Below are 23,139 nucleotides of genomic sequence, written 5' to 3'. Positions count from 1 at the left end.
TCTGTGAGAAATTGCCTCTGAATCGACTCTGTAGGTCATACACTACAGAGTCCTTGTCATGGATAAGAACCAAACAGAATGTTTGACTTTTACATTTCAGCAGATGCCACGCAGCATTATATAGCTCCTCAACACATACAAAAATAGCAGCTATGGTGAGTAGCACCACACTCCCAGCTGCCTCTAATGGCCTGGAAGGTCTCCTATAAGAAAAAAAAAAAAGAAAAAAAGAAATGATGATAGAGGTCTGCCGATGATTCTTACAACTGTCTACCATTATCAGATGCGATCACAAGGTTATAAATAAAACTCTTTTGGCCTCAAGGTTTGTAGAGGTTCAATGAAGCGTGAAATCCTGCATTGTCACATCACTGCTCAGTGGGGGAGGAAAGTGAGACTCTGCATTGCCTCAACACTGCCTGGTTTATGCTTTATTTCACTGTGCCACTTGAACTGGTCTGTGCTTCACATCTGCTCGGAGATGTCCGTGCCACTGTTGGGCTTTCTTACTTTTACTCTGATGAACTCTGGGGATGATGTAATTCCTCACAGTATTTCTTCACTGAATGGACAATCAGAAGGTCAAAAGCAAGTAACACTTACTACATGTTTTCCAAGGTATCTGCAGTACAGCGAGCACATGCAGGGATCCTCATAAGTCTGATAAGCGAAGCGTACATGTAATGCTCTACTGTAATCAGCCACAATATGCCACCTTAACACTGAGCTGGAGGCATTTTCCTTAAATAAATGAACGCACACACACATACACACAATAAGTCAGCTCTAGATTTCCATTCAGAATCTATCTCTTTCTCTCTTCCTCTTTCTGAGTGTGTGGCGCCATAATGAAAAACACTGCAGTTCTTTCAGCCAGTCAGTCAGAGCCAGTAGCCTATACACACTGTCTCTCTCCCTCATTCAGCGCCTGGCTCGCTCTCTACACTCAAAACGCGCTGCTCCTCGCCTCCTCACTGCATCTGTCCTCTTCTCCCTGAACTGAGGTACCATGCATCCTCCTCTCTCATCCTCCTCCTCTCTGCTTGTCCATTATTATTCCAGGCGTCCTCTGCCAAACAGAGCATTCTTACTGCAAAGCCGGGGACCATAAACCCTGTGTTACTTGCTTGAGGACTTTGGAGACGGGACAAGGGGTGGTTGCCAGATTTGAGGACAGAACAGCTGCTGCTTCCTTTTGGGATGTGAATCTTTGCCGGGACTTCTGCTTGCTGCTGTGTAACACCGCACTCATTCTTCTCAAAGTTGCAGAAGGGCAAGCATCAATCAAGAATCTTTCCTCGCCATTGTTTTGGAGAACGCTCTGACAACTAATTGCTTTGTAAGAATACTTGTACCGGTAATGATTTGGTCTGTGTTTGTGTGTGCATGCAAGTCGATGCAAATGCAGCTTGAGAGAGAATATTTTGTTATTCGCAAGTGTGTGCTTATCTCTGAAAGCTTGACCTTATTATTCAGATGTGTGACAGCTGTGAAATGGTGTCTGTTTTTATGTGTCTGTGCAGTTTTTTGATGCGGTATTAGTCTCCCTCACTCAGGTGTTTGACTAAAAGGCTTAGCCGCGGTTGCAGGGCAAGAAAGACTCCCCAGTTACCCACAACTTCTGGCAGCCTGACAAAACCACTTACACACCCTAAAGAGAAAAAGATTTAGGAATGCATTAGAGGATTTGTAAACGGAAAGAGACAGATCAGAAATAAGCAAGAGACAGTATTTGTGTGAGTAAAGTATAGTATAAGACACTGAAAACAGAACAGACCGAAAGAGAGAAGGATAAAAATGAGAAGGAAACTAGGGCAGAATTGCTCTCATTTTTTATATTGCCACGTTGCAGGATCTTAGGGATTTGAGAGAAGGCGTTAAACTGGAGAAAACAGCACGGAAAAAAAAAACATACAAGGATTCATGTTTTTTTTTTTTTTTTCCAAGTCAGACTTCTGTAGTTAGACTTTTTTTTCTCTTTAATCCTCTCTGCACTAACCCTCCATTTCAAGTGCATCCCCTCTTCTGAATTGGGCGACTCTTCAAGCGACTCATACAGTGCTTCTTCTCCTTCATCCATCTCCCTCCATCTCCATCCTCTGTCATATTTTCAGGTGGAGTCCAACCAGCGCAGGATCCCGGTTTCAACTCTGCATACACGGACCAGCGCTGCTCTGCTGTTATGGTGAATCTTGACATAACATCAGCTTGAGATTCTCTACCCGAAGCTCAAAAAAAACTGAACAATCTCACGCTCCATCAGTCCTGCCTGTGACTTCCATATGAAATTCAGCCGTAGCGTTCAGAGCTGGCCAGGACTACAGACTTTCAACTTCACATAAAAACAGAAAAGGCTACATCTGTGTCAGAAAACAACACAGAAAACAAGACTGTTTAATACTTTGAGGGCACAAACAGAACCTTGTTCGTCTTAGCGTTGCTCTAGTGGCCTTCCAATCTGGCTGCAGCCATGCAGGTGTCTTTTGCATGTACAGACCATGGGCTAAAGGCCCCACGAAATGGCGAGCACAGCAAACAGAACGCCACCAGCCCCAACACAGCCAGCCAGGCCCGGGCCCGCTTCCGCACCGTGGCCCTGATCGCCCGCAGTCTGGGCTCCTTCACCCACCGCTACCACCACAACCTCAAGGAGTCCACAGCCAAGCTCACGGGCATGAAGTACCGGTACGTACATGTAGTGTAAAATAGAAGGTGTGTTTAGTGCTTTGTAGTTTAGTTTACTTATATTAATTCCTCCTCCTGGTTTTCACGTGGGAAAGAAAATTCATTAACTAATATCAGTGGGAACTAAAAGCAATATGGAGCAAACAAATAAGCCACATAAAAATGATGATTTGTTGAAGAGCCTCGACGAACAGTGACAGGTGATGAGTGGGATGGTGTGTTTGTGTGTCTTGTGTATGTGTGTGTCCATGTATTAGATCCATCATGGGGACGTATCTTTGTTTATATCAGTCACTTGAAGGGACTCAGCTGCCTTATGGGCTTAAGCTGCAGGGCCTGGGGGGGTTAAGACTGTTGAAGGACTGTTGAAGGCATGTCTGGAGGACATTAAAGTAAGACAGGGTTTACACAATGACATTGTGAGGGCATGAAGCTGTTTGTGACATTGTTAATCGTTAAGGTTAACGGCTTAAATGTCCGATATGTAGGATTTAGTGACTGATTTAAAATTGAATATAATATTTATTATCCCGCCCCTCGAAGGGGAGGCAAGGGGTATTGTTTTTGATTCAGTTTGTTTGCTTCTTTGTTTGTTAACACTCTAGCAGCAAAATTATTGGTTGAATTCATACCAAATTGAGTTTATAGATTGCCAGTGATCCAGAATAGATCTCATTACATTTTGGGAACAGTAGATCAAAGTAAAAATTTTTAATGAATTTTTAAAATCTTTTTTTTTTCCCCATTCACTTGCAAGGGGTGAAATTTCAAATGTCTGTAGCAGCAGAACTATTAATTGAATTCATACCAAATTGGGTTTATAGACTGCCAGTGATCCAAAATAGATGTCATTATATTTTGGGAAACATAGGTTAAAGTTTACATTTTTTATACATTTTTTAAAATCTTTTTTCCCCATTTACTTATAACAGGTGAAAATTCACATGTCTGTAGCAGCAAAACTCTTGGTTGAATTCATGTCAAATTTGGTTTATAGATTGCCAGTGACCCGCAATAGTGGTGGTTACATTTTGGGAAAAGTTGGTCAAAGTTCAGATTTTTTATGATTTTTTAAAATCTTTTTCTTCTCCCATTTACTTATAATGGGCAAAATTTCAAATGTCTATAAAAACTAAAATTTTGTTTCAATTTACTTCAGACTTGCCAGTTGATGTGCTGACAACACCACATGCATATACATGATGACATCAACTGGATCGATGCCAAAAAAAGCTACAATACGTGCGAGGGGCGGGGTTTGTTGTACCTGGCACCACTTGTTAGTTGCGTGTTATCACAGGAAAATAAGTGTTATTGCTACTTATAAAATCAGCTGTTTATACTTATAGAGGAATTGGTTGCTGTTCATAGAATCTGCCATAGGTCAGAGCACACATCTGCATCTGCTTTTTCCATTTTATAGCAGGTGGCATCCAGTGTTAAAGTGCATTATCATCACCTGCTATGAGTATGGACCAGACTTATTATGCCTCATAGACACTGGCTCAGGCAAGAAACATCAGTGTTTTCCTGCAGGAATGTTCAAGTGGATGAATGTCCCACATTGAAACTTTAAAGTGCATCTTATTTTGAAGGTTAAGTAAACAGTAAGCTAAGGTTAGGCATATTGTGATTAAGGCTAGGGAATGCATCACCAAATTAATATAAGCAATTAACATAAGATCAAAACTTGCACATGTGAAATTATTTGCATGGGCCAATGGAGTTTGATGAGAGAAATGTATTTTCTATGAAGACTGTGTGTGTTATCAGGAAATAATGGTGCAGAAAAAGGACATTTCATTGTGATTGTTAGAGGAAGTATTAGGTAGTTGCATTAATCTAGTGCAGTGTTTTTCAACCTTGGGTTCGGGACCCCACATGGGGTCGCCTGGAATTTGTAGTAATTGGTAAAAATAACACAAAAAAAAAACTTACTAATAAAAATATATGGTGAGTTGAGAGACAATCCCAATACATAACAGACATGACAAACCCTGAGTCTGAAACTGAAGCACTGTAGTACTGTTTATCTTTCAAATGTTCATTGTGGTCAGTTTCAGATGCTGCAGCTCTTTCATAATTCATAGTTTGAGTTATTGTTTGTTCAGTATTAATTTACAGCCTTGTAAATCCAAACTGGACTGACTGTACAAATCCTGACCAAGGAAAATAAAATTCTCACTTTGTGCAGTAATCTACACCTGGCTTTTCTACCTCCGTCCTTAATAATATACATTATATAGACTAAATGTTGTCTAAAATTAACATTTATTTGCAACATAGTATAGCAATCTATTACATGATCATAAACAAATTCATTTTAGCAAAAAAAAAAAAAAAAAAAGGTCTCCATTTTGAATGTCTGGGGTCGCCAGAAATTTGTGATGTTAAAATGGGGTCATGAGCCAAAAAAGGTTGGGAACCACTGATCTAGTGTGATATGAAGGCATAAAACAAACATAACCAGAGTAAATAACTTGTGCGTGCATGTGTAGTGGCTGTTCTTTACTGTATCAGAGCTGACTTTGTTCTTAAATGCTGGTTCACTGCCACCGTTTTCATTTTGGCGCTCTGACCTAGCCGCACGCAGTTTTCAATAACTGGCTGGGACCATACAGTACAATGTGGAAAAGGGTGACAGAACCGTGCAGTAGAGCCTCTCCATGTGCGTCTGTGTGGGAGTTGTAACAAGGTTTTGGCCAAGTAAACAATGCTCTCTTATCTCAGTGAGTGGGCTCTTAACCCAGATCGCGGGAGTAAAATAGTATCTTTTACCTCACACTGTTAACTCACCGGAGAAGTGACATCATCGCATCAGGATCAGGGGAGAGAGAAAGATAGAAAGATGAAGAGTGGCGGGGAGGAATGGAGTTAAAAAATGGAATAAAAGAAAGAAGGAAAAAGGCTGTTTGAATAGAAAATGGGGTACGGGGGTCAGTTAACAGAAAATAGGTATTTAACAGAATCAGTGCAGATTGGATGCAGAGCAGTTAAATGTGATAAGTGTCTGCTTGTCACACAATCTCATCTCGTTTCCATAACAACATTGAAATGGCCATCTTCAGCCTGTTCCCAGCACTAAACAACCCTTTTGTGCTAACTGGTTGAGCATTCAAAGATTTTCCCATCAAATAATAATTCATTCTGAAATTCTAACTTACTTTTTCGCTCACTCGTTCACCTCTCAAAACTGTTACAGCCTTCATTTTTCCACACTTTGCACATCTGCTACTCAAACAAGTCAAAAAAAAGAAAGGTGTAAAACACAGTGAATGTTTATTGGGTTTTATTAACAGAAGGATTTGTTCTTTTTCGCAGCTCCTTCTGAAAACAGGTGGAGAATGTTAACAGTAAAGCCCCTCGAAGCCCTTAACAAATCCCCCCACGTTCACCACAAAGCATATATTGGAAGAAAGATCTTGCCTGTCACATCCTTTCTCTTCTCCCTGTTTAACTGATACTTAATGCTCTTGTCTCTTCCTTTTGCGAACCTTTGATTTAAAGCAGTGCAGTCTATAGTAGATATTCATATCGTTTTAGACACTATCTGAAAGGGAATCTCTTCTTTTTGAAGCACAGCCAAGTCCGCAAACATCAGTAAATCTGTTATATAAACTATTTGAACTTTTCTCTGTGTGATGCCATATAAAACGATTTTTTTCTTCTTTGGTTTGTGGATGGAAGCACTGCCATATTTCAGTGGTACATGTTTATAGTTGCAACAGTTGGTGACATAATCAGTCAACTGAAGGAAAAGCTATAGTAATCTGTATTGTTATTTTGGTGTTTTTTGACAGTTATATATTCAGCACATTTGCACAGTTTGGTGAAAAAGTAATTTTGTGTTTATAGTGGATAATGCATTTTGAATCTCTGTTCTTGTTCAATCCACAGGTTACTGAGAAGTTTGGAATGGGTATTTTTTCCAAGTAAAATTTGAAATAGTATAAAAACAAAAAAAAATACAGTTAATTCAAAATAGCACCATATATACACTGGGCCTTTAAATTGAAAATTGCAGGCTGGACATTATAGAGGAAATATATACCATGGAAAAATTAACATTTCAACTGAGGATTAAGATGGGAACTTTTAAGCGAAGATGGGAGAAATGGACCATATTCAAGATCAGTAATTCTTGATATGAGATCAGGTACGGAAAAGTAGTCAAATGCATCAGGAACAGCATCCCCCCTTGTTGTATTGTGTGAGTTTTTTGTTTTGTTTGTTTGTTTGTTTCTGCACTGTAAAAGTGATTTAAAATATTAAAATAAAAAGTAAAAAAAAAATTGAAAATTGAAAATTGCACAGACTTACATTGTGGCATCAGTTGCAATAGGGATTGTACAGCTCTAATAATCAGTTGTTTTCAAATATGCCGAACCTTTACTTGGGAAATACGCAAATATACAATTGGATAGATTTCTCATACTCAACAGCAAATGTCATATATGTAGATCTGGATTTGGAAAAAAAAGATAGAACAGACCGGAAACTGGACCAATTTGTTTACTTTTTGTTTATTATGTTTCTTTCTTTTCTTTTCTTTTCTTTTCTTTTCTTTTCTTAATGGTTTTCCCCTGGGAATCAGGAAAGTTTATCTTAGCCGTAAATAAGTGAATAAATAATCAAACTAGGAATTTGTATACATTGTTGTTGACTGTGGGATTCTGAAACAGGGATTTATTTATTTAGTTTTGTATTTTGTGATTTTGTGTATTTTGTATTTTTATCAACAAAACATGAACACACGCTCAGATTACTATAGTCTAAGTCCTTTTTCATAACAGCACTTTAGTAACATACAGTGTCAACAGGGTTAACTGAAGCAGGAGATGCAGCGTGCATATTGAACGCAATAATAAACAAATAATATATAAGAATTTGCATACGTTCAGTTTGGGTGTGGAACACCAGTGCAGGCATTTTACATGATTTTGTGATAATTGTGTGCAGTAAAATTTCCAGTGTACTACAGAGACCAAAGACAACAATATACAATTAATTTAGATGCGTAACTTTTGGCTGTGCCTTAGGTTTAACCTATAAAGACCCAGCGTTACTTTTGTGGCAGTTTCCAATTGATTTTTTTCTCTCTATTTAACCTTTATTAAGCAATATCATCAACATTTATTATAATTTTATTCTCTATATTTTGTATTTTTCACAGTGAATCATGTATTTTCCTCTATTCAGTTTTATATATCTGATTTTGATGTTCATGAAAACTCATGTAAATAAGAATAAATAAGAGTAAATTCAAAAAATTATATCAAAACATAGAACACTGAGGAAAAAATGCATTTTTCAGCAAAGATATCAATAACTGAACATTAACCAAGCGTCTCCATCTAGACTGTAAAAAAAAATCTGTAATTTAACAGAATTTTTACTGTTTATTTTACAGATTTTTCCTGTATTTTCAAGACACAGGAAAATATCAATGAAATGACAAAAACGGACTGTGATTTTACATGTCAAATGCAAAATAACATGAAAAAACTGTAACGGTGAATAACCATAAAATTTCCACTTTTTAAAAGAATTTTTTTCTTTTTTCATAGAAAAATACAGTTAAAATACATTTGCAAATGTATCGTAATTTCACTAAATTTCTTTTCTATTTATGAGATTAAACTGTTCATTTAAAATTTAATACTGTAAAAAAATAATAAAATGAGATAAAATTACTGACAATTAACCAGAAAAGAAGTATTTGTTCTGTAAGTTTAACAAGACTTGTTTGTTAATTGACAAATATTTTGTGTAATTACGGGAGGTTTCACAACAAAAATGTTGAATAAATGTATTTTTGTGAATGTATAACATGTATAAGCACGGATAAACTGTCCAAATACAGTTTTTATCAGTGGATAATACAACTTAGTCTCATTGAAAATTATTTATGTATATATATTCATAGGTAATTTGATTGTTTTAATACATGTAAATATTCTTTATCAAACATTAAAAACTCAAAAAATATGCAAAATCTCATGTAAAGTTAAGGCAAAAAACTATATTTTAATTATAGAAAATTACTGTACCTTTATGAGATGGTTATTTCCCATTATTTAACAGTATTTTTTCGGCACCCCTGCTGCCGGAATATTACCGTTTTTTTTTTTTCGTTTTTTTTTTTTTTTTTTTTTTTTACAGTGTACTGTCATTTATCAAACTCCATGTGTTTTACTGGTGAATTGTAGAAGATGACGTTATGTCCACATTCACGACGGAGCCTCTGAACATCCAAATGGGTCATATCTGATGACCATGAAAAGATAACAAACTGTATTTTACACTAATTATTTACATGTTTTGATAGGATTAGTAGATTAACAGGTATTAAACGGTTTAGATCAGTAGATGGTTTTGGTCGCCAATGAAAGTTTGGGTCTTTATGGGTTAAACTTGCATTTAAATAATTTATTTTGTATTTTTCATAAACAAAACAAGCATGTCAAAACTGTTAGATCATCACTAATAAACATAATCTTTCTCAGCACCCATCTTCATAAACGATATATAGTATGTATAGTTCACACTGATGCATTTTCATTCGTCATAGTGATTTAAAAATAGCATATTTGTAATTGTGTTGCCCCCTGCTCGGATCCCTCCAATGCTGTTTGACCTCTTCTTCATATCAAAAATAATTAAACACACCAATAAACCCAGACGCACATCGTCAAACAGCCAAAACATTCTGCTGTGCACCCATTGATGTGATGATGTAACAAAAAAAAAAAGGATGTTTGCCTCAGAAGTTGTGGAGATTATTTTTGGTTTGTGATAGGGAGGGAACGCCTGGTTGCTTGGATTGAAGTCCATAATGGTCATTAGGCAGCAGAAGGCCTTTTGACAGTCCATGAGGTTCGGGGAAAATTCCGCTTGGTTTGTTCAGAGCGGCACTGCAGATGGGTATGCAAAAATCCCTTCTGTTGGCTTTTGTCTGGACGCAGGCTTAGCACTGGCCAGTAAAGAGAGGCATCGTCTGCCGCGGGTGCACATACAGTACATGTTAAGACTTAGTAAGTGATGTAGAAATACAATTTTAGAAGAAAAGAGGCTAAGTAAGTGGATGGTAGCAGTTATAATAAAGTATTTTAGAGTTATAAATCTCATGTGAGCTCAGTGATCATTTAAAAGGAAACAGCTTTTTCCCATTTGTTTGTTGGAAACTGCCTCAAAGAACATGTCATTCTCACACTCATGGATGACTCCACTGGGCCTCCAGCTTGATTCTTTTAATTAAAAATCTTTTTTTCTGTTTTGAATCCCTTTCTTTAATAAACCAGTGGGCTATCAAACCTTTGAGCAAAATGCTGGTGTGAGTTTTCTCTAAACACTTCTTCATCCTGAGTCATCCAGTTGTTAACAGACAAAATACTTCAAAGTCTACAAATGTGAGATGCTTGAAAATTAATATTACTGATGAGATATCTTACGTCTAAATGTGCTTTTCATCTCAGTGAAGAGTATTTCAATTCTAAAAAAAAAAAAAAAAAAAAAAAAAGAATAAATTGCAATTCTACTTTTTTAAGAGCAAGTCAGCACGTTCCTTTACCACAGAGCATTCAGTGGGTTTGAACAAGGTGTATGCAGCTTTTAACAGCTGCAGTGCAAGTTGTTCTCTTGTCTGCAAAAACATGGCAGTAGGTATTCTCCTGCTATAGCACTTGTTTGCATAGAAGATAAATCATTTACAGAGACTTATTTGTGTGTGTGTGTGTGTGTGTGTGTGTTTATATGTGTGCAGGGGACTTCATGCATGTAAGCACTCCAAGAGCCCATCACGCAACTTTCGCAGAGTCAGCGCTGTAGATTAACTTTAGTTCACGTCTCAGCCGTTCAGCTGTGATATGCAGTTGTAATAATAAGAACCAGGGTGTTGCGCAATATAACTCATGTAGCATTTAACTTTGCTCTGCCTAAAGCCCAAACAAGCTCCTGAGGATGCAAACCACCCAACCTCTCAGCTACACCAAGGAAGTTAGCCCACACTTTGTATTTTAATTACAGGTTACAATTAATGCAATTTTTTTTTTGTTTGTTTGTTTGTGTAATGGTTTTTTAACCCTTTCATGCATGAATTATGAGAACCTTTATGGGCCAAAACACAGTAATATCCAGTCAGAGAGCAAACTTAAATTGATTGCCATTCCAATATTTATTTCACTATAAAGTAGCTCCTTGTTTTGGATAATCCCTTATGGTCTAACTAAAGCAAAAATTAATTTAAAAGTAAAAATGTGGGTAAAATTGTCTCTAAAATGTCCTGTCAGAGAGATTTTGAATACCGTGTTTTGACCCTTATCAAGATTTTTTTTCCTCAGTGTTTTTATTCCTCTTTAGACCTGAAAAAAACAATGCGATTGAAGAATTTTTTTATGAACCTATTTTTCATGGAGTTGCAAAAAATATCCACTCAGCTGGACATCATGCATTTAATTTTTGAAGCAAAGAAACATATATTTACTGATATACTGTGTGAATATATGAAATATTTTTTTTAATGCTGCTAATCTGATGTTTTGTCATATTTTAACATACTGTAATATTAGTTATTACTCACTTGGAGATAATTGCAAAAAAAAAAAAAAAAATCCTACAGTATACTAACAATAACGAGCAATTGATTTACGCTCAAACATATTAGTGCAGATCAGATTTATCAAGAACAGCAAAGTTCCAGTAATGGTATGAATTGCAGTGTATGTGGGATGATGCATAAGTGTCCACTGTGTTGGCTGATATGAAACTAAAACAATAAAATCCATGAAAATACAAGAGAACAGCTGTAGAATAACTGTCCACTGTAGTGACCAGTATGCATGAAAGGGTTAATAGCAGTGCCTTGCAAATGCAGTTTTGGTATTTTCTCCCTAAGTGGCCACAGTAAACCAAGTGTAAACACAAGCAGAATGTGATAATACAGAAAAAAATATTGCTTGAACTTCAAAAAATGTGCTTGATCTCTTTGTTTCATAAAAACACAGACAATACAGTAAAAATATATTGTGTCTTACTGTCTTGTCAATTCTGTATTCGCGTTTTCTAGTTATTATGTGATTTTTTGCGCACTGCCAAGCTCTTTCAACTTCTCTGTACTGAATCAACCACTTCTGATCTGCCCACATGTTTTTCAATACAAAACCAGCCCACAGATGAGCATCTTCACTCATGCGTCTCTGCCTAAAATACAACCCTGTGTGTGAGAGAATCCTATGTTTTCTCATACGATTGTCAAAGTTTGAAAAGGGGGTCAAGCACAGTATGATAAAAATAAGTGTGTACGTGCAATAGAGGGTGTGTGAAAATGAAAAGAGTTAGAATACTCTCTACTTCAGTCCTGATGAAAAACAAAGCAGAAAGTTGAGTCCAGACTCTGGCATTTTATTACACATTCACTATACAAACATGCACATTGTGCAAACCCTGTAGGGAACTGCCTGTCATTTCACATTTCCTATTCTCTGTCATATAGAATACTTTATCTGTAGAGGGCGTTTGATCTACTTAGACTCCGGGCTTGGACTTGCAACTCTGCATGCCTCCGTCTGTTACCACTGCCTCTTGGTTTCTGTCTGCATGAAGTCTTTCTGCCTCTATACCCCTCTTTTTCTTCTCCACTCTGTCATTGGTGAAGATTCAACCATAAGGGCTGTAGGCTTTGTCTTTTTTTTTTTCCTCCCCAGCAACTCTTTCGCAGCTTTTCTTTCAGAGTTAATCTGCTCATTTTCCCTCAAAGTGCTTGATTTCACATCCCTACTTTCTCCCACCCACACAGACCATGGCTTTCATATATTTAGAATATAACCCGCCTTTCTCTCTTGTACGGAATTATTTTGATAACAACATTAAGGTTGCCATCAGGAGAGCAGCAGGAAGTGAAGAGGTGGGTGTTGTCTAATCCGTCCGCCCATCAAGGTTGGCATGTGTGGGTTTGCTTAGTCTACATTAATCCCCAGCGAGAGGAGTTTCATCCGTTTACTTACAACCTTGACTAAGGTGTTTGCTGACAAATATTGATTTGAACAACACAATATCAGGATTTAAAATATAAAAGAATCACCCCACTGTGACTTTAAAGTCATGAAACTGCTTTCCACAAAGAAAAAAAAGATAGATTCCTCCCACAGTAAGAGGTCATTCCTCTCAAGATTTTTGCTCCATAAATCAGCCAGATGTTTATGTGATGCTCTTTATTTCTGTTGGTTCTACTAAGAATAGCACAAGTTACATACAGTATAGCAGCTCACAGGATGTTTATAAGCGGTGACAGGTTTGTGTGAGGGGGCGTCTTCAAATGACTCATTTGTCATTTTACTTCAAGGCTTCTTTTGGGCACCATCCAAGCATGAGGGACCAAGCCACACTGACTGGCTTACAAAGTACGTTATGTGCAAGTTTATCCAGACAAGTGTCCTTTCCTTAGTTATTTTACCATTTAGAATATTATGCAGTATATCACCGATTTTCTGTTTTGCACTGCCACACAGCAAGGACACACAACTGAATTTTCTCATCTTTTTTTCACAAAACCTCCCATTGTGTTTCAAACATGAGGATAATCTCTTTCTTTTTCTCCTTTTGCAAATGATACACTCGAATCTCCCTAGCTTCTTAAGCAACATATCTTTATCTACACCCACTTCCCGACCTGAGCAGGGTTAACAATGTGCTAAAGCAGGTGGTGTGGTTAATAATCAGGTATGGCCAACGCTGCTGCTTCCTGATTTGCTGGAAAACACAAGGGATGAGAATACAGAGGTGAGATAACTACAGTAGCAGCTGAGCATCGGCATAGTTTTACATCTATTAATATTGTACGAAGATGGCCTGCGTGCACTTAAAACAGCACAATATACATTTGCTTCATAAAGGATCTCCAAAATAGTTATCAGTTTCTCATTGGCAGCTGGCTTTAACCCTTTCATACATGAATTATGAGAACCTTAGTTGAGACTTTTTTCCGGAGTGTTTTTATTCCTCTTTAGGCATGTAAAAACAATGCAATTGCTATTTTAATATTTTATTTATGTACCTTTTTGTCATGGTGTTACAAAATGTCCACCATACTTTTTGACTTTTGAAGCAAAGAAATGTGTATTTAACAACAGAAAATGATATACTGTGGGAAGGCTATGCAATTAAACACTTGTAATGCTTCCAATCTGATGTTTTCTCACATTTTAACATACTCTAATACTCACTTAATGGAGATATTATGCAAACAAAAAAACAAAAACAACTGTTAATTGCACTCTAAGAACAATTAGCAATTGATTTACACTAAAACATGTTACTGTAGATCAATCGATTTAACAAGAACAGTAAAGTTACACTAATGGTATGAATTAAAGTTGAAATACAGCCAATGATGCATGAAGTCCAATTTAGTGGACTTGATTAACTGCAAATATCTTCCATTACGAAATAAATATCTGGAATTTTTAACACTGATATTAATCCTTAGATGTTACTGGATGCTAGCATATTTTTTCTACCTACAGGGGTGTCCTGATATAGCAGGATATACAAGATACCTCTGGGATGTTCAGCATTTCTGACTTCCTGTCAGCCATCTTGGCTATGAGTTAAAAAAAAAAAAAAAAAGCACCTCCCATGACTGGCCGATAGGTGACAGTGTATGGGATCAGGGATCATGTACAAGCATCCCACTGTGTTGGCAACTAAAACGTCAAAACCCATAAATATACAGGGGAACAGCTTTTCAATAGCCGTCCACTCTACTGACCACTATGCATGAAAGGGTTAATTTACATCCTCTCTCAATATTAGGATTAGGCTTATAACAGAAGAACTGTAAGATCAAGATGCATGTATTAGACTTCAGAACATCGTCTAATTTCTGTGTCTAGCATCTGGCTTCCAGATCAGGTCACCTACTTCCTGTTGGAGTCCATGTAGCTAAAACACAACCTAAGTACATCTGTTAAAACGTGGTTGAAAATGTCACCATAACTTCAACCTGTAAGTGGGTCACCAATGAGCTGGTGGATGTGTAAAAAAAAAAAAGGTTGGAAATGGAACAAGGTTATAATAGTTTTGGATTTTTCATTATAGTTTAGTTTTATTTAGTTTTGTCTTTTTTTCCCTCTAATTCAGTTAGTTTTAATTCATTTTTAGAGCAGGTTTGCTAGTTTTTATGAGTTGTCATTCTTTTTGTAAATGCTTAGTTTTAGTTTAGTTTTAGTATTAATTTTAGTTTTGTCACATCTTTTCTCTTCTTCTCTGGCGTATTCAAATAAATCCCAGACAGGACTCTGCTGCTTTCTCCCAACTTTAGTCTCCATGTTTTCAGGTAGAGTGGGGACCAGAAGACGACTGGAAACCACAGGTGATGTGAAGTGACGGACCGTGAAGTATCGTACGGTGCCGTCAGCTAAAATTGCTCAAGTGAAATAAATCGATTTCGTATCAATCTGACATTGACAAAAGACGAAAACGAAGGGAATTTTATCCGTAATTTTTATCTGTTTTAGTTAGTTTTGTAAGCACACAATACAGTTTCAGTTATTTATCGTTTTTTCTTTTAATTCTAGTTTTTATTTATTTCAGTTAACGAAAATGTTTTTTCAATTCTAGTTTTTGTCATTTCATTAGTTTTCGTTAATGATAATAACCTTGAAATAGAACAAGCTTGTTTATTGTGGATATTGTCCACATGGATAAGCCATTGTAAACACCACAACAGTCCATCCTAAGGCAGTGAATTGAAACTACATATCAATTTCACTGTGGCTGTATATGCAGACTCTCTTGTGTAAATGTAGCAGAATCAATTTCTCAAACATCAAGCGTTTTTTGTCCTTGATACCCTCTGACCAAATCCATATGCACTCACATTCAGTCGGTATCACTCTTCTAACCTACAGTACAGCCCCTCCTCCACACTTTAAAGGATCAGAGCTCCCACTCTATAATACATCAGAGACGGAGGATACAATATCCAAACTCCTCCACCACTTCGTCCTACTTTGTGTGACTGCGTTGACTCTCTCCTTGTCTTAATTGCACAGAGAAATGAACCTATCACTCAAATATCTACAAACGACCCGTGTAAATGCCGTTCCATTTTGTATAGGCGGTTGTGCTGAACTACTGATTCAATCACTGCTCTATTTGTATGTTGGACACCTAATTGAATTGGCCGAGGGGAACTCTTAGATAGCACAGGCTTGGATTAGACTTCCTTCATTTTGACGGGCTATTATTTGTCAGGCTGGAGAAATTGACTGTTGGCATTTTCTTTTTTTTTTTTTTTTTTACAGCCTCATTTGTTGTAATGAGTAAATGACTCCAAAAGCAAGCAGGAGGCGCAGTACTCAGACCGTAATTGGAGGTTGTTTCTTTGTAAGGTTAAGTATTTAGACATGTTTTCCTCTCAGGGTGAAGTAAACGCTGCTTTATGTGTGTTCATGTGGCCTTGATTGTTTTGTGAGACGAGCGCTTTCTCAGTTTCACAGCATCCGGTGTCTACAATCGCTCCCTTTATCAGGTGACTGCGACTGTCTTTGCAGAACTCCTTGGAGGTCTAATGAATTCTGGTACAAGGCTGTTGATCCCCCCGTTACAGTTTTCTTCCACCTACAGCCGACATACATCACAATGTGGGAAGACACCTGTGGCGGCTGGAGAGAGAACAATCTGCTCTTGCTGTTTGCTTCGTGTTAGTCATTAAACGCTCGCTTCACATGAGTTCCCTTCCCAGTTGGACTTGATGTAGCACAGATTGTAAAACTAGATGTGAAGAGGAGATCTGCGACTCTCAGCTGAGAAAAGCAAAAACTCTGATGTCTCTTTCATGGTGTTAATGAGTTTTGGAAGTGCCATATGACATTGCTGCAGATCAGCTGGATGTAAATGAAGTTATCAGGAAAGCATACAGGTTTTTTCAGGAGATGCACGTGTAATAAGACAAGGAAAGTATAGAATAGACAAAAAAACGAGTATATATTGGCAAGAGCTTGCTATTATGAGGAATGCTGATATGACACAATGGCTGTCACATTGCTTGAGAGCAGAGCAGCAGGGTTTGTTTGCATTTTATGGGGAGACAATAACAGTAAAAAGCCTGTGGACTTTAGTGCTCCCCGCTGTAAGGGATAGCTGATGGCTCCGAGTGCAAAAAGTGGTAATTGACTGAGGAGTTACGGGGGGAAACAAAGGCCATCGCTTGACAAGAAGAAGTACACCAGACTTCCCACGGCAGCTGCAAAACCGACAGTAATTGGATGTGTGTGTCGTCAGTTATGAGTGGAATATTTCCATGGTCTTCAGGGGGCGTCTCTCCTCTTTCAGGCAGGGTGGGATTACGCCAATGGAATAAATCAACTGTCCTACGCTCTGTAATCTCTCATTTGGAATTCATGTTTGCAGGTGTGATAAAAGGTGACCCTCACATTCGATTAAACATGAGACTCTAACCGTTTTGGCAAACCATACGTGTTGAGGTTAGTGTGGTCATTAAGCAACAGGCACAGCCTAATCCATTATTGTGTCTATTGGGATATATCCCTGAATCATTGAGAACACATAAGTATATTGTTCAGTTTTTGATTATGTTGGGCCAAAAGGCTGTTATGACCAAATGGGTTGGAGAAGAACCTCCTTCAATACATCTGTGGAAGTCTTTGATATCTGACTATATTTCTCTGGAAAGACTAATATTTTATATTACCAATCAGAAGGACATTTTTACAGCAAAGTTTGGAAAAGTGTTGGAATATCTGGGAATTCAGACTGCAACTACCTGAAATAGACTTAATACCGACTTTTGAGATCATTGCTGTGGACATATTTTGGATCTGCTTTACATTTCATACAACCTGTATGTACTGCGCTGGATTGTATAATTTTGAAAATGTTCAATAAAAAGAATGTTTTTAAAGAAAAAAACAAAACAAAACATGAGACTCCACAAGCCGCTGCCATTAAAACCTGCATACTGCAATTAGAATCGCTTTTTGCAGCCAAATTTCTTCTTGTTGTTCTTGATATTTTATTCCATTTTGTTGAGTAATGGCTCACCAAGATGTGTAAATAACATAGATTTCAGCTTTGTTCAGCCTGAAAATCTCTACATGCCCACAGGAAAATACTGGAGCATGGTAATTCACTTTTGACTGATGACATCTTGAGCCTAAATAACACTGGTTTTGCTAATCACACTCTGTTTTCCTTCACAGGAACCTGGGGAAATCTGGCTTGCGTGTCTCCTGTCTTGGGCTCGGTGAGTACATTTAATTAACATTAGAGGCAAAATGTCTAATGATTTCGTAAGCATCCAAGTGTGAAATCTACTTAGCTGTATGTGCGTGTGTGTAGAGCGATTTTATCAAGCAAACAGACATGAATAGTCTGGTAATTTTCATAATATCATTCTAAACCTCATGCATCTTTTATACATATGGAAAGTCATATGAGACTACACAAAGCTGTTTGTACAGTGTTAATATTTCCATGTTAATATTTAATCAGTAGCACTGGTTTCACCAAACAAGTTGCTCAGTTATCACAGATATGCAACGCACACCAGAGGGTAAACACTCTCATTCATCTTGATAGGTCCAATTCATTTAGTAAATCTCTCGCATGTGCATGTGTTTATGGGTCTTATTCTTACACATGCAAATCTGTGGGGATATACTGCAATGCATCGCATCTGTCTCCAAAGAGAGGGAAGAAAAACATGTCAAAGCAAAGAATGATGTAGTGCCTCCCAGATACAGAGAATATCTGACAATAGAACACCTGCTGAATGAATTTGCTAATCATCTCTGTAGTGATTTTAGAACAACGCATAATTGATCACCAAGAACAATGACAAAGGAGCCCACACTCAACTTAAAGACTTTGTTTCAAGCTTTGATATTGGCAAGTCTTAGATGTGGAGTGGTGCCCTTGAGCAAAACATTGATTTCTTCCTGTGCCAGTGTTCTGCAAATAGAAGTAAGGAAGGAATTTCAATGCAGAGATTAAACACAATGCTCGTTTGATTCTATGTTATTCTCCCACCAAATAATAACAATTTAATAGAAAGTCTTGTTTTTTGTTTTTTGGGTTTTTTTTGTTTTTTGTTTTTTTTTATCGTCGCCAGCTTTGAACAATGAGAATGAGCTTACGCCGATCTGCTGCGTCGTCTGCTGCAGTCGGCAACAGATTTAACACCAGCTTCTGCATTATTTCTTATTAGCGGGAGATGAAAACAGGCTCCATGTGACAGGACCAGGCACTGGAAGATTGGCTGAAAAACATAAAACCTTTAAGAAAAACTGTGTTCAGCCTATGCTGTTTGAGATTCTGCAACTCATCTTTTAGATGCAAGAGCATAGTCTGTTGTTGCAGTTTACACTTGTGTGTGTGCAGCAACTGTTGGAGGACCTTACATGACCCGAGACTATATTTAACCCTCGATGCATGGGTGTTTATTGACAGCCTTTAATAAACACCGCCATTTCTAATCAGGACTGTTTTATCCAGATGACACACATGACAGGTGCTGTGTATATGAAATACATTGTTTGAGGCTAGAGGGAAATAATGAGGCAAAGAATGAAGGGGGAGTGACAGAGGAAAAAAAAAAAGAAAGAATAAAACATTGTTATCCTTCCCAACTGTCACTAAAGAGGGGCAAAGAGGGCAATACTCTCATTTGTTTTGCTCTATAGCACACATATAGATACTGATCCCTGTTATCTGTGAGCAGGAGCAAAGACAAGGGGAAATTTATTGTAGGGATTAAAATCTGTATATGATGCTGTTTGTTACTGATTTCCACAGTCTCATTTTTTACAATAAATGTTCTGAATTACACAGCCGATTATAACTGAGTTGTTTTTTGCCAGTCATTTTTGAGAAATTTTGCCATCACTCATATTGGTTGCTGCTTACTTTGCAGATTTAACTCCAGTTTTTGCATTATTTCTTATCAGTGAAAAATAACAGAGATCTGAATGTGGCAGAACTAGGCAACAGAAGCTTGGAAAAAGATGAAAAACAAAACTTTTTCTTTTTCAGTCCAGGCTGTTTGAAGCCAGAAAATGGATTTATACGGCTACATTTCACTTGTTGTCTATAATCGTGTATCAAAAAAGCACTGGCAGATCTAAACATTTTTACATGGGGTCGCAAAGGGGAGGATGGTATGTGGGAATCCCTATTTAAATGGGAATGGATTCAACAGAAGAGCCACAAAACCACTTTTAAACTCCTTGTTGTATCACGCCTTGTATTGTCAAAGTCAGTGTTCAAGTAAAATAAAGCTGTGCAGCTTAAAAAGTGAAAGCATTAAATTAAAAAAAAAAATTCCACTACAAATTCAAGTATGTTCTTTACAAAAAATACAATAAATGCAATAAATAAAGGCAGGGGTGTCAAACTCATTTTAGTTCAGGGACCACATTCGCCCAACTTTGATCTCAAATGGGGCGGACCAGTGAAAAAAGTAAAATTATATTATGATCAGGTTTACATCTACAAAGTTTCCTTTAAAATCTGAATAACATGAACAACTTGAATTGTCTTAAGAAAAACAAGTGCAATTTCAACAATATTCTGCCTCGGTTTATCAGTTTATCATTTTCGCATGTGCATTACAATCACAAAAAACATTTAGTAACAGGCAGAATATTGGTAAAATTGCATTAACTTTTCTTAAGACATTTCTGTTTGTTCGTATTTGTTCAGATTATTCACATTTTTTGTAAAAGTATATTTTGGTAATGTAAACATTTTCATGTAATTTTACTTTTTTACACCAAAAAAACAAAGACAAAATTTGGGGTTGTCATTATTTATAGGTTATTATAATATTTTACTGGTCTGACCCACTTGAAATCTTATTGGACTGTATGTGTCTGTACGTGGAACCTGAAATAAAATGATTTTGACTCCACTGATTGTTAATATCTTAAGTGTAATTTTTCACTAATTCATCCCGCGGGCTGGACTGGAGCCTTTGGCGGGCCGGATTTGGCCCCCGGGCCGCATGTTTGACACCTGTGTGCTAAGGCAACGTTCAGACTGCAGGCAAATGTGGCCCAAATATGATTTTTTTTGCCCATATGTGACCTGTATCTGATCTGTTAAAGACAGTTTGAACTGCATAAATCTGATTTTTTCAAATCCGACCCAGGCCACTTTCATATGTGGTCCAAATCCGATACGTATCCCATTTTCTGCAATGCGACTTCAGTCTGAATGGCAAGGTCACATTTATCCGACCTTTACACCATTGAAATGCGACAAACGTCCCGGGAGTGTTACTTTGGTATTGGTCATGTATTATGTCAGACCTATTTTGCGCATGCGGGTCACTTCAGGGTCGCATTCTGTTCATGCTTAAAACTGATAGAAGTCGCATTTAATGTATACTATGAACGACCACAAAAAAAATCGTATTTCACAAAAAAAATCCGAATTGTGCATCAAGACCTGCTGTTGTACGGAAGTGGAAGAGTAAAAGCAGTTTTTACATAACTTTTGGTCAATTTAATGTTTGTTTCAATGCTTTGAGAAGCTTGAGGACACACAGGTGGTTTGTTTTTCCAAGCAAGGTTTTTATACCCTGGAGGGATGGTGAAAAAAATCCAAACACATTCAAACTATTCATCCCACTTGCAATATAAGCTTGAAACATTTACAGCACTTGCTCGGTAAAAGATTAATATATATCATCATAAGGTTTGATAGACATAGCAGTGATGTGTGGCGGATCCTTTGGGTCTATGTCCAGGTAAAAAGAAAAACATGATGCAAGCTGCAAATTTTATATACAGAAACTCCTCACTGTCCTTGTAGTATAGATGTTAACTAATACCCCACCTCACATTGTGCTGAACTTCAATATTTGGATCATTTGAGTGTTTCGTACAAAACAATGTGGCAGGAAATCAACAGATCTATGTCCATTATTATTGCTGTCAAATGACTTCCATTTCACACAAATTATTGACTTATGCCTTTATTTATTCTGAGAAAGATCAGAAAAATCGACTTGATATCACTGTGAAATGTCTGCATCCTGTGTGTAAGTAATTACTATATAAACAGCGGATGAAAAAAAGTATAAAAACTAATAATAAAAGTGACAGAGGGCAGTTGGGGGAGGACTTTACTGTCAGTTACAGCTGCCCCCGCTTGCCCCCTTGTTGAGCTGCCCCTGTCAAAAAGGCACCCAATGAGTAGAATAAAACATCTCCAGGAAAATACTGTCATTTATAGGATTATATTTGCAGAAAATAACACCTTGGGAAAATAAGAAAAAGTGCCTCAAATGATGCAATAAAAACAACTTCGTATTCATTTTTAACAACAACACAAAAATGATGCTTTAATTAAGGAAGAGGTCCGGAATGAACGTTTGCTGGAATAATACCGACATGCTCTCAAATGGTTTTTTACATCAGTGTTTCACAGTTTGTTTGTGTCAGTCCTGGTGGAAAAGCAGCTCAAGAAAAAAAGTAAATAAATAAATAAATGAACAGCAGCTCAGCTTTGTTTAATACAGGGGTCTCAAACTCATTTTCTTTCAGGGGCCACATTCAACCCGATTTGATCTCAAGTGGGCCGGACCAGTAAAATAATAACAAACTAACCTATAAATAGTGTCAACTCCAAATTTTTCAATTATGAAAATACTTACTTTTATAAACTATCCAAACAAAAAAGATGTGAATAACCGGAAAAAAAAAAAAAAAAAAAAAAAAAAAAACTGAGATAAGTGCAATTTTAACAATATTATGCCTCAACTTATCATTTCTACATGTGCATCACAGATCAGATCCACAAAGACACAATGCTTAATTTTCTTTATACATTTCAGGTTGTTCATATGTGCTCAAGTTTCTCACATTTTATTGTTACAGGATAGTTTGCAAATGTAAATATTTTCATAATTTAATGTTATTTTTTGCGCTTTGAAGTTGTCATTATTATAGGCATAATGTAATACTATTTTTTTTCACATCAAACTGAGACGAAAATATGGAGTCATTATTTTTTGTAGGTTATTATGTTGTTATTTTACTGGAGATTATATTGGTCTGTTTGTGGAATAGACTAAAATGACTTCGACAGCCTTGACTGTGGAATTTTTGCACTTTGCAAATTCATCCTACAGGCCAGATTGGAACCTTTGGCGGGTCGCATTTGGCCCCCGGGCCACATGTTTGAGACCCCTGGTTTAATAGCTTATGACCATCTGTCTTTTACTTATATGTATATGTTTTTTGGATACTTCTGCTTTTTATACAAAGGGTCAAAATAGTAAAACCTCTACACCACCAGTGCTCTGCATCCATCTATCCATCCATCCATCGCACTATGTTAGACAGTATGTGAATTGTTGCATCATGACACCACCTATACAGTATCTGCAGCTGTTTCAGTTGTCAAACAAATCAAAACTAGAAGCACTCGGAG

The 23,139-nt window shown here is 37.1% G+C and overlaps 1 protein-coding gene across 2 annotated transcripts in view; it reads left to right on the top strand.

Annotated features, from left to right (window-relative positions):
- The first annotated feature begins 888 nt into the window (after positions 1-888).
- kcnab1b (potassium voltage-gated channel subfamily A regulatory beta subunit 1b) overlaps positions 889-23,139 on the top strand; it is a 50,330-nt gene continuing 28,079 nt past the window's right edge. The window contains exons 1-4 of one of the 2 annotated variants that reach the window (XM_030160824.1): positions 900-1,004; positions 1,264-1,339; positions 2,115-2,685; positions 17,904-17,947. In XM_030160824.1, the coding sequence (XP_030016684.1) occupies positions 2,471-2,685; positions 17,904-17,947 (259 nt within the window). In that variant the 5' untranslated portion in view covers positions 900-1,004; positions 1,264-1,339; positions 2,115-2,470. Of the gene's footprint in view, positions 1,340-2,114; positions 2,686-17,903; positions 17,948-23,139 lie in introns of both variants that reach the window. The other variant, XM_030160822.1, reaches the window with a different exon arrangement.

The sequence above is a fragment of the Sphaeramia orbicularis genome, chromosome 17 (genome assembly GCF_902148855.1).
Source record: "Sphaeramia orbicularis chromosome 17, fSphaOr1.1, whole genome shotgun sequence".
Lineage (NCBI taxonomy): Eukaryota > Metazoa > Chordata > Actinopteri > Kurtiformes > Apogonidae > Sphaeramia > Sphaeramia orbicularis.
This window is presented reverse-complemented; position numbering and strand designations above follow the sequence as displayed.